Source organism: Pteropus medius, unplaced genomic scaffold (genome assembly GCF_902729225.1).
Source record: "Pteropus medius unplaced genomic scaffold, Ma_sr-lr_union100, whole genome shotgun sequence".
In the NCBI taxonomy this organism is placed as follows: Eukaryota; Metazoa; Chordata; class Mammalia; order Chiroptera; family Pteropodidae; genus Pteropus; species Pteropus medius.
This window is the reverse complement of record NW_024344240.1, coordinates 11,468,986-11,482,387: the sequence shown is the minus strand read 5'-3', so window position 1 is coordinate 11,482,387 and position 13,402 is coordinate 11,468,986. Positions and strand designations below refer to the sequence as shown.

Here is a 13,402-nt window from a genome sequence, read left to right as displayed (position 1 = left end):
GTTTCTTTCCTTGTAATAGACTAAGCAAGACTTCCATGCATTTCCTTTCTTTGTACTGGAAATGTATACTACGTGAAAAATGTCATCACTGAGGTGAAAATATCAAATGAAAAGAGTCATTGAATCCCCAAATCTCAACTTTTTAGAAAGTGATTTTTTAAAATAGCAAGTTGATTTGAGAAATTGATACATACAATTTTCATTTATCATGTATTTTATGTTTGCCTACTCAGCAATGTACTACTTGAGAACGTGCCAAAAAAGAAAGACCTAGTCCCTGCCTCACTAGTTTCAGAGTCTAGTGCTTCGATGCAAGTTAAAACTATATTTCGATTTTAAAATGGAATCAATTATGCAATTACTTCACACAGCAAGACCTCTTACCAACTGACATTTCTATCGCCTATTGAAAACTGCCACTAACAAGTTTTGGGATCTTGGTTAAATCACTTAATTTGGAGGCCTTATGTTCCTCAGGTGGAAAGTAAATGGGTTCAGCTACATGCCCACTGAAGTTATTTTGGCTTTCACAATCTAAATTTTTAATATGCTTTTCATGCATTACTTCTGTCTTGGTCTGTTTAGGCTGCTATAACAAAATACCACAGATTGGGTAGCTTATAGACAACAGGAATTTATTTCTTACAGTTCCGGAGACTGGAAGTCTGAGATCAGGGTGCCAGCATGGTCAGGTGAGGGCCCTCTTCTGGGTTGCAGACTTCTTGTTGTATCTTCACATGGTGCAAGGAGTAAGAGTTCTTTGAGGCCTTTCATAAAGGCATTAATCTCATTCATGAGGTCTTCACTCTCATGACCTAATCACTCCCCTTCTTCCCCACTTCCTAATACCATCACCTATAGGCATTAAGTTTTCAACATATGAATTTTAGGGGGAGGACATAAACATTCAGACCATAGCAACCTCCTCCAATCTTCATGATCATCTATAGTGAGAGAGGTAGAGAATGTGATTGGTGGAGGATGCAATAGCGGGAGAAATGCCAAGGAAGATAAGAAACCTCATCTCTAGACTTAGGTTTAGTGCCTGAGTGCTTACGTGACACAGGTCATATGAGCATAGGAAAAGATGGAGACAGGCTCGCTGGCTGCTAGTTTTGGGACAGAACAAGTTATTTCATACCTCTGAGCTCTGGTTTCCTTAACTGTAAAGCTGAAACATAACCTCAAACATCCAGAGTATATTTAGCAGAAAAGTTTTATAGCTAAATTTTATCCTATAATTACGGAATTAGGCAATACATAGTCGTGTTATTTTATAATGGCAATTTTAACAAGACTATTACAATTTTAACAAGACATTCTCTATCTGCTAGTTTGCACCTTGTCTAGGACCCAAGGTTTCCTTACAACTGACCCCTGAATGCGCTGCAACTGTGTCTCTCTGCAAAAAATGGTTGTGCTTTCCTCCAGGACCAGAACTAAAGAATCAGGGTCTTCTAAATATGGCCATTTTTACCAAACACCCAGCGAAGCAGGGAACGGCCCTGCTTGGATATTTCCTAACACTTTTCTATAGTTCATCAAAAAGACAAAACAAAAAGTATGTCATCTTTTCTGAACAGCAAATCTGATGATATTGGCAACCCTCATTATTATATCTACTAAAGACTGATGAGTAATTATTATTGTTGCTTAAGCATTAGCTGCTGTCTCTATTTGACTCTCGATCTCTACCTCTAAAAACTTTCCCATCGTTCTGTTAAAATCTGAGAGAATGTAAGTGCTGTTGCTGTAGATTTAAAAACGGCTTATACGACATATTTGTTATCAATGCTTTATTGTTGAAAACAAAATTGAAATTCTCTGGCACATAAAACAATTATTTCTACAAAAGGAAAGCCTACAAATCTTGATAATTTATACAAATAACAGTTTCTCAAAAAATAAAATTTTAATTTAGTAAACTTGTCTTGTGCTCTATATTTTTAGCACTGTCTGCAGTAATCCACCATAAATCCCTGAGCGGAGACATTTTTTGACCATGTTCTACAGTCCCCCCAGCCCACCCCCATAGTTGGTCTAAGCCCAGCCCTGTAGTGAAAGGTGTCAGGGACATTTTGTTATTAAAGATCCATGCATATTATGACACAGGCCCAATTATTAATGCTACTTGGGAACTGGGTCAACATGAAGTGCCTCTACTGTGCAATCAGCGAACCTATTAAGAACCAAGTGTTTTGAAAGGAAGAATAACAATAAAAAGACATAAAGTGTTAAGACTAAGAAGTCATCATAGGTCAATAACTATTTAAATAAATTAAAATGTTAAACATTGAATTCATCTCTATATCCTTATATTAAATTCCTTATTTATTTTTTTGCAATTGCCAATGCAGAAGATGAAAAATACACTTCAACCCACACTTTTGGTTTGACTACGGGTTTGTTGTTAAGTGTTAAATATCATTCTGAGAACATAATGATTTTGATATAATTTAACTTTTGGCCCTTCAATGAAATGTTAACTAAATAATATGCATATTAGGAGGGCCTTCTTATTAATGCCATCAGCAAATCACTCTCACTACATTTGCCCTTCTTACAAAACCATTAACATCATAGGAACACTACTGTAAATTCTTTATCCCACTCTATTCTGATATGCAGAAAAATAAAAATATGGAAGAAACATAGCATGATGTGTTTGCATGATCATCTTTCCTTTAATGAGGATGCTGCCCACATAATCATGGAGTATGAAGGTAAAAGGGGAAAAGCTAATTTTCACTTGCAAAAAATCTGGCTTAACGGATCAAGTTTTGTTTGTTATTTTGCTATGGTAAAATTATAAATAAATAAATATGTAGAGTATTGTATAGCTACTTTATGAAGAAGTTAACAGTGGGCTGTTATTTTCACAAAGTTAATTTTTAGTAGCAAAGTTTGACTGCAAGTCTAAAAGTGTTCAATAAATGTTCTCTACTTTTTTTATAGTCTTACTTGTGAAATGACCATCGAAGTGGTTACTAATAAGTAATGAAACAAACTACCAAATTCGCTAGTGAAAAATGGTTTTCAATTGTGAAAAGCACTTGGCAGAAGAACTAGAAACACGCAGGCTAATGCTACACTCTACTCCAGCTAAAAATAAGAAGTCATTTTTTATGTCTTTTGGGAAGAGCAAAATACGAAAAATATGATTAAAACAATTCCTTAAAAACTCATCAGCATTGCTGCTTAGGTACCTATTAGAAAGTGATTAGCATTTCATACCAACTTTTTCCAAAACATAAAATCATTGGCAACCATCACTATACACTCCTTTGAGCAGACATGAGTTTTTAACCAGTAACATCTGCAAAGCACAAACCACCTTAGCTTTTGTCTAATAGCTGTTCATTAGTTATTGGGACTAGAACACTTTTAAGTTCCCTTTTGATATGATCCTTATATAAGCATATGCATTAACCAGGAAGAGCCATTTTAAAAGGTAATTTCAAAAGCCTAAGGATACAATGAATTCTCCTAGGCAGTTTTGGGGAAAATGTTGTTGACATTAAAGTAAAAAATGCCTGCCTAACACATATGAAGCCTCCCCAACCCCTCCTACCACACCAGTGTGAAATGTGGTTTGCTCTACTCTGCATATCCTTCTCAGAACATGAAAAACATACGATGCCCAAAAGAATGAAGACTGACATCCAAATCATAAAACATTATGTGCATAGTCAGGAAACCACTGTAGATTATGACAGATCCTGACACAGTATTAACAAAAAAAAAAAAAAGTTTTCTAAGTTTCAGATAAGCAGGCTGTCCCAAAGAGGGAAGACAGCAGCGTCAGGACAACCAGCCAGCTCACTAGGACTCACACTACCCTTTAATTACTCCCTGTGAACACTTGACCTTAATAGTTTACGGTGGCTGAGTGGGTACTCTGACTTCCTCTCACAGTGTTTAAGGAACAATATAATTTCTAAATTAGTTTCAAAAATGAACAAAATTTTAAACTTAGATCCCGCTGCCTCTTTAAGAATGCCAAAAGATCCTGTTTTAAGTGCTCTGGTTTAGTTCTTGCGGTAACAATTACATATATCAGGAGGTTTCCAGTGTCCCCCCCTCCCTTTTTTGGTGTTAAGGGCTGTGCCAACAACAAAGTGGATACTCCTAGAAGTGGCAGTGACCTCGGCGACCTCAGTCCTGGTCGTGAGGTCCAATCTAGCTCTTGTCATAGCACTGCTGGGAAGTTTCTGTTTGTTAATGAAACCAACTTTAAAATCTGGAGGAGGACGAGGTACTGCCTTCCTGTGTCAGGTCTTGGAAGTCTTTAAGCCTTGCTTTTCCATGATGTTCCAGAGCTTGCGAAGGTTGGACTGTGTGATGACATCATCCGGCTTGAGCTGTAGCGCCCGCAGGTAATTGGCCTCTGCCTTCTGGAGTCGGCCATTGAGGTGCAGAATGGCTCCCAGGTTCATGAGAGCAGCCGGATACTGGGACCAGAGAGAGGAAGGAAAATGATTAAAAGGCTATTACAAACTTTCCTTCATGAGAGACAAAAATCTTCATCCACTTACTCAAATGATTCCCTTATGGCTGGAAGCATGTTATGGAAGCAATTTAGCAATTTATACTAACAGACAAAGATAACTAGGAAGGAAAAAAACATTTTCAAACAGCTGCTGTGTACTTTGTACCTTAAATAGGGCAGGCAACTAGAGAAATAGTTTTCTTCTTTAATGAGAAAGTATAGGTTACATATGAGACTTTGTAACCTAGTCAGATTGTACTTTCCTGAGAAAAAAAGTTAAAAGTGATACAATTTCAACTGCAAAGAACTAAACCTTTTTTTCAACTCAATAACAAGAAATAAAACATTAAGTGGGAAAAATTGACAAATCTATATCTACCCACTTTTTGTTCCCCATCTTTAGCAATATTCCATGCCATTTCTACAAACATAAAACAAACAAACAAACAAATAAAGTATAATTCAAAATTTTATTGATGTTTTCAGGGTAAACACTCAGAAAAAATAAATAGGATGCAACCATTAAAGTCCTTTCCAAATCTAACCCAAGTAGTTTAATAAGACAAAGTCCTTATTAAGTTGTTTTTTTAAAATAAACTTCTAATGGTGAATGTTTACTATAAATGTAGCAAAAACACATTAATATAAATAAAATATGGCACTGAAAAAGTTACTTTTATAAGAAAAGCTTGTTATTTATAAGCAAGATAATTTTCAAACATTGATTTTTCTGTAATGTGTGTTAACTGCGATATAGTTATAGTCTAAAAGGCAAAGTTAAAAAAATATATATATATGAGTTATGTAGCACTAGCTTAATACAGGAGTTCCATCTCCAAATTCTCAGACATTAGTTACCAACAACAAAATTCCTTCCCAAGGGAGAAAATATTTTGCTTGCTATCTACAAATAAGGGCTGTTCTGCTCTTGTCTCATCCCTAAAACTTTCCGGCTAACATAGAGCAGCTAATATTTTGGCATATTTCAAATATCAGATAATACAAAGCGTTTATGCTATGATTATGTTTTCATTTTACAGATGGTGCCAACTGTTAATTCTCCTGACAACTCTCTGATACAGCCTAAAATAATTCACAATTATTTTTATGCTTTAGTATTTTCACAATGCATGCATTTTTCAGCTGAATGCATGTGACTTCACTCTCTACTCTAAAAACAATTATAGTCAACCAAAACAATGCTGGGGTGAGGGTTGAATAGCTCAGAATAAACCAACTGGGAAAAGATGATTAGATTTAGACTTTAAGAGATTTGGATTTGAGTTCTTGCTCGACCTCTATGACCCTGGTGACATCTCCTAACATATCTGTGTCCCAATTCTTTCATTTACGAAATATTGAAATAACATCAACATTTTTATATGTTAGAAAGATATGAGAAAATAAATGTAGCACAGTACATGCACATAGTAGATACTCTATAAACGTCAAGTTCATTTTTCTAGTCTCATTTTTCTTGAGGTCTAGCACATGCATGTTTGTGATTTTATGTTGCTATACATATTTTAAAATTTTCATTTCAATGGTTAGATAATATGTCTCTGGATGTATACCAAAATTCTAAGTACTCTACTACTGGCATTTCTTTCCAACTTTTCTACATCTTTTTTTTTTTTTCTTTTCCAAAAACAGAGTTGCAAATATAAGCTATTTATGACATTCAAAAACCTTTTGATCAGGATGACTCCATACTTATCAAGAAAAATACAGATGGTCAATATTGAATTTTAAACACCAATCCAAATAAAGATAGCTCTAAATTACATATGCAATGAATAGCTCCACATTGGAAACCTAAAATAATGCCACTTGCTCTGTCTTCCTAAGAGAACTTTGTTATCACACCACCCCTTATTATCTTGAATCTAATGTCTAAACACATATCTGAATTATGTTTCCTCACAGAGTTTAGCACAACTCCCTCTAAACAGCTATTAAACTGATGGTGAAGTGTATTCACAACCTGAATTACTAGAGATCCTAAATAGATAAAATGTTCAGACTTCTTCCTATCTTGAGTAGGAAGAAAGGAAATGGGGAGGAAAGACCACTCTTTACTCATCAGATATAGAAGAGGCCCAGTGACGAAAGCCCAGATGGTTCTGTGGGATAGTTATTTCTTAATCACTTTATTATCAAAGTGTCTGTACCTAAATATAATTGCAACTTAAGGGAATTATTAAAAGCACTTAGAGGTTATAGAGTCACACTGTCTAGGTTCCAATGCCACCCCAGAAATGTGTGCACTTGGACAAGTTGAGTGAGCATTTGAGACCTCAGTTTCTTCTAGAAATGGAATGATAACAATACTTGCTTCTTGGAGTTGTTGATATTATACGAGAATACAAAAACACTGTCTTTTTCCTCTTCTTTTTTGCTCTCCATTCCCTCATTATCTCTAAAACATAAAACAGAATCTTCTTGTCAGTGTGCCTGAACAAATACTGAACCTAGATGCCGAGGATTTGTGAACTGGCTTTACCTTTACTAGCATTGTAGCCTTTCTTAGGTTAAACCTGGAAGAGATGGATGTGAAAATAGTGATGAAATATACCAAGCCACATGAATAGGCTTTACTGTTATTACTAAATTACAGCCTGAGTTCTTCTGTCCTTGGAATACTTTTGAGTCGCCTCCCTATCATCAAATGATGAAAACAAAGTTAATATTATTCTAAAAAGAATAAAGTTAGGAAGTTAAATCTGTTATCAAAATGAATCTGAATGCAAATTATAATAGTGTTTTAGAATTACTTTAATATTGCATTATTTATACTAGTATGTTACTCACTGAACAAAAATAATTAAAAAATGATACTATGAAATTAATTTGGAATAACAGATCTCATGCAAGATCACATATATTAATTGTGTTCCCTAAAGAATAAAAATCCAAGTAAACTGAAAATATGCATATTTAAGAACATCACTGAATATTTTTAAGCAACTAAAGATTTCTATTTTCAGAGGAATCATTTTGGTTTGAATGTATCTGTTTTAATAAAGTAAAAAAAATCTTAAAAATCAATGAACATACACTAGGTAATGCTTATTAAAACATCACTATAGCTCCTTATTTGCATGAATGGAAACTGAAGAAATTTGCACACACTGACGTGCTCAAATGTGACATATGCATCATTGCCTCAGGTAACAGCTTTGAAAGTGTCAATAATTAGTTTGACAAATAACTTTATGTATTTATTAAAAATTTATGAATAAAACTGGATATAGACTACTTTCTTCTGATATGGTTGTTTTCTCTCTTCAAAGACATAGGCTTTATCTTTTAAGCCTGTCATGTCTCCCCTCCACAGCAATCACATGGGTAGCTTAGTGAATGCCCATTGGACTGAATGCCTTCAGATTGTCTAGCCTTGCTACAAAAACTGTAGTTTGGGGAGCGGCATCAGCTTCACTTATGAACTCGAGAGCAATACAGGATTTCAGGTGCTACCTACTGAATCGGAATCTGAATTTTAACAAGATCCCCATGTGCTTTGTATGCTCATTAAATTCGAGAAGCATTGTTCTAGAGGTTATTTCCAGATCCTGGATTATATCATTTTATAGCTTTTAAAATGAAGTTTCTTATAAGAGAATGAAGTTCCTATAGAACAAAATATATCAGATCAAATGTCTATCCTTTCATAAAATAATATTCTTCTCTTGGTCACGCAATTATTGAAGGTAGTAAGTGTTCAAATGAAACTATTAACAGAGCCATAAATGACTAAATATTGTTAGACAGAAGAAGAGGTAATAAAAAGCCTTTCCATAATCAAATAAGAGCATGGAAATTTTCCTAAACAGACTTAAACATTATCTGGCTGTATAACTGAAATTCAAGAAGTCCAGGTGACTAGTTGTCTGATTACTTATTGGGTGTCATTGCCGCTTGCCAGCCATGACTCATAGGCTGGGGAACAGAAACCCAACTACAACTGTTGATGTCTTCCCTCACACACATCCTCTTTTATTGAAGACAGCTGATGATATTTTCAGCATGTTAACAAAGGCAGTCAGTAGCTTGCAATCCAGTAACACGGGGATTGTGGCTCCATACAACAAATGACACCGCCTCCTACTTCACAGACTAGAAAGGAGAACCAGACCTTTCTTGCTTCCTTGAAGAGAACAGATGCTTCACATCAAAGAGGCTGACTGGCAGCCATACTGAGGCAACAAATGACGTCTTTTTCAAGTCTCTAGAGAATTACGCCTTTATTGTTACTTTACTGTGATCTTTGGCTTATTTCTTCGACATTGGAGGATATATGCAAAATTAAAATAATAGATGTATACTGAGGTGTGGTAGAGTATAGGCAAGATAATGAAAGTCTGGTCCTTGTCTAATGCCCTTGAGGGACCCAAGGATCCCAGCTGAGCTTACAGGGTCTCCTGAGCACAGAGAATTGGAAGACAAAGTCATTGTCCTGGTCTTTGTCTGTTATATAGTCTTGGAAAGAAATCTATGGAAGAGAAATAGTGAGACCATACAGAGATTTTGGATTGGGAGCTCATGTTTCTGTTGGAAACAGGACTAAACTGTAGAACTTTGACCGGAGGACTTGGGTGGGGCCTAGAAAAATAAAAGCTTGGTTGAAATGTTCTGACTAAACAGGAGTCTGGCACCCACACAGTAACTGGGTTCTCTGCCACCCACTGGTGCTTGTGACCATTCCCTTTTACAAAGGAAAATCAAGAGACAAGGTATGAAAAAGGTGGACCAAGATAATACATCAATATTTCTAATTTTATAAAAATATTTATTTCTATTTAAAGTTTTGCTGAAATTATCCATATAGCTGTACATTTACTATTGTATGAACTAATTAACTTTTAAGGAAGAATGTCTTAAGTTATCCTTACTCAGCTATTAATTAATGCACTACATATATTTGGGATGTTTTCACGATAACTACCTTTAATTTCTCTTCTGAATATAATTTGCAAATATATCCCCTTCTGAATATAAAATGAGTTTATACAGTGTGATATTTTTAATGGAGTCTCACTCTTTTTCAAATAGTTACTAAATAACTTGATGAAGGCTACATACTTCCATTCAACTGTATTCAGTTGAAACTGCTTACCCAATTGAATTTACTGGAGGAGTAACTGTACTATGATGCTTAAAAATTAATGGTATAAACTTTAAAGAAAAAATATTCCTAAATAGGGTTTTTATGCAGAAATTTAAAGGTCCTCTTTGAATTGATTGTGCCTTGTACATGGTAGATATTTAATAAATGATTACTGAAAAAGTTTTTAAGATCATCTCTCAGGCTTATGAAAAAATGTATACTATGGACTGAGACAAAGTTAGGTACCTATTTCTCTTAGTTCCAAATTCAGTCCTCTTCCTTTGTCTCAATGGTCCAATGCCAAGCTAGAAACCTGACTAAATTATCCTTGATTCCTTATTCCTACATACACACAAATGTATATACATCCAATTGTTAAGTCTTGGCAACTTAACCCCAAATCTCTCATATACTCTGTCCCTTTTTCTCAACTTGGTTTCAGCTCTAATCATTTTCTCTTGGATTATTTAAATAAAATTATTTTGATGGACAAAAAGAAAAATCGAATGGGCAGTGGAACTGATTGATGATGATGGATTAAAACTTATAAGGACAATTAAAGCTCCCAAATATTCCTGAACTCCCCAATCCTCCCAAGAAAAAGACTATTCTGAAGTTGGTATTTATATGTCCAGTGTATGTTTTACACTTTTATTTTTCGTGTACCTATAATAAATCCATAATATTATACATTCATAAGATTTAAGTTTATAAATTTGTCATTATCTTTCACGAGATGCCATCTTGCCAAACACGCAACTGGAACTTGACTTTTATTTTTGAACTTGAAGTTTCGCTCATCATTTTTGTTTTTCAATATTATCCATGTTGATATATGTAACATTTAGTTCTTTAACATGAGTTCCATTGAATGACTACCATTCTCTTAAGGATCAACATATGAGAGTGGAATTGCTAGATCATTGGGGATTTTTGACTTTGCCAGATATTGCCAAATTGCTCTCAGTGTGGTTGTATCAAAATGCATCCACATCAACATGTGACAGGGGTCTCTTTATTCCATATCCTTAATAACACTTAGTATTATCTGACTTTAAGTTTTACAAATTGAAAGTTGTAAAATAGTATGCTATTCTGTGCTTACTTTCTTTTTCTTGATTACTAGAGAGGCTAGTAACATTTTCATACATTTAAGAGCTTCTTATATTTTCTCTTCAGTGAACCATCTCTTCTTTAATATTTGGAAAGAATAAGTTTTGTAAGGGTTGTCACCTACACAGTGATATATGAAAGGTACTTACACAGAGCTCCCATTACCTCAAAACAGCCCCTAAACAGGCTTGTCTGGCCCGGTGTTTTCCTGGTCAGAGTCACTTTCCCAAGACTGACAACCATATAACCACTGTTTCTAAGATGAACAATCTTTTATATACAAAATGAAAGATCCCTGATATAGGCTCACTTTCAATGTGGGTGAGAGGATGATGATAGAAATCTGGACAGCCAGAGAGTGGGCTGTAGATAGGGGCTGCAAGAGCCACAAAAATATCCCACAGTAACTGTGGGGAATCATGGACTATATTATGAGGGAGAAGGATGGCGGCTCTTAGCTAACTAGCATACAGAACAGACTTTTCTTTATGGCTTGCTTCTCTTTCTTTATCCGGATCTCCTTGCTTTCTGGCTTTCTTCTTAGTTCCCTTTCTCAGGGACAGTAAGAAAATTTAAGATGAACAGTATATTTCATATTCTCCCTCTCTTTACCACCCTCCATTTTCTACTGCAATGCCTAGTTAACATCTCATCTCATTCCTAAATTCTATCAGACTCCTATACTTCTCCCCCACCTTCAATTTCTTCCTTACTCCAATTTATCTCCCATCCAACCAAATTTCTTTCTTAAACACCTGTGCCTAAAGAAAAGAATCCAGACTCTTCAGCCCAGTAGTAAGAAACCCTTTACACCTTGGCACTCAAAATAAGGCCCCAGTATACTTCTGCATGAGCCACGTGAAGCTTCTAATTCTCCCATGTGACATTTCAAGCATTAATCTCTTATCAGAGTGCTATTTTGACAAAGCTCTTCTTTCATTCTCTGTTCAACAAACTTCTCATTTTTAAAATGAGTTTAGCCATCTCTGATTCATAGCTTACTTCTCTATGTTCCCATAATACTGTCTACAAACATTGATTGCAAAACTTATACCACAATGAATTATATCCACTTGTTTTAAGTGTCTGTCTTCTTTGCTGGAAGGTGAGACAGACAGTGAATTTATTTTAACCGTCTTTATAGTGCTAGTGCTAGGTTCTGGCATATAAAAGAAACTTTCAATAAATACTTGCTGAAAGAAAAAAAAATGTGTATGGTTTAGCAGAAAGATTAGCAGAAAGAGCTGCCCTAGGAGAGGTAAATTCTAGCCCAATCTCAATGTAACTTAACAAATATTTATTAAGCACCTATTATATGTCAAGGTTGCTACCAGATTCTCTAGATAAGTGGTGAACAAGAACAGTGTATATTTTTAAAGTGTATGTGGCTTTAGCTAACTTTAATTGCACACTTGGCATTTACCCCAAACTATTAGAAGCTACACATTATCTCGTTTATGTTCCTCAGACTTATGAGGTAGATGAAACTATCAATCATGCTTTGTCCTAAGCATCATAGGGGATTGCACAGATGAAGGATTCACTGCCTTCGAGGAGTTTATATTCCAGTGCATGAATACAAATTCTTCTACTGCAAAGAAGACTCAGACATGTCTGCAGAGAAGATGTTAAGACTGACCTGTGCAGGAAAAGGATAACTATTTCCTTATGGGTGTGAGGCTATTAGAAAAAATGTATTATCAGGTTGCTTCAAGTCTTTTATTCTTCCAAAGAGAGAACAATCTTTTGAAATACCTTTTGAAATTGGTGGGTCATATAAAAGTCGATTTATTACTTTTTAAAAGCGATTTTAGCAAACTACTGAGAGTAGAGCCAACAGTGGAGAGAAACTCTAATAAAGAAGAGTGGATTTCAATTAGTTTGGAGATTTAAATGTCAGTAGTGATACCATGATATTAACCCTTTTGAGACCTAACCAAAAATTGAAAAAAAAAATCTTATTAAAAATGAAGTATTAATGATCTTTCACAAATTTCTATGATGAAACAAAAACCTACAAGCAATGCATTGCTCCCAAATCAGAAATGATAGTTCTTTGTAGTCATATTTTCATATTCTGAATAAAGTATCTCTGCAAAAAAGATTTACCAAACATAGAAATGAGTTATTTTGATTGTCAGTTTCAAAAGAGTATTTGTGTTTTTGAAATAGCTTTGAATAAAACAAAACAGATATAGGTGACAAGCAAGACACAACACTGTATTAAGGGCACAGTTTCAATTTGTCAATGAAACAGTTTATCCCGCGTGCTCAATCCTCCTTCCTACATCTGCCCCATCCCAGTTGGTGTTACGAGAACATTCATTTACCTTTTAAGATGGGTGCGAGTACCACAATGTGGAGTACTATTCATTTCTACAGCAATCAAAATGCCAAAAGCTGTGGTTAAAGGGACAGCAAACACCGATAGTAACAGGGTCATTTCAAAGGTGGTGGTTATTTCTAACGGAAAGTATATCTACTCAATTAAGAATATGACCTAAAAAATTATTCTTCATTGAGATGATCTTATTTCAAAGATAAATTTTCCTGATGTCCTTAGTTTCACAAGAACATCTCTCACATAACCCGAATGGAAAACCTAGATCTGGATCATCTACTTTTCACTCATAGCTTTTAGAAAATGCAATTGGTATTTTATTTGTGATTTGAAATAAGCAAATAGTTCATCA

General features: G+C 35.0%; 1 protein-coding gene across 3 annotated transcripts in view; it reads right to left on the bottom strand.

Annotated features, from left to right (window-relative positions):
• Positions 1-1,779: 1,779 nt before the first annotated feature.
• The window catches only part of TMTC2 (transmembrane O-mannosyltransferase targeting cadherins 2), a 346,015-nt gene continuing 334,392 nt past the window's right edge, over positions 1,780-13,402 (bottom strand). For all 3 annotated transcript variants that reach the window (XM_039868969.1, XM_039868971.1, XM_039868973.1), the window contains one exon: positions 1,780-4,451. In XM_039868969.1, the coding sequence (XP_039724903.1) occupies positions 4,272-4,451 (180 nt within the window). In that variant the 3' untranslated portion in view covers positions 1,780-4,271. The remainder of the gene's footprint in view (positions 4,452-13,402) is intronic.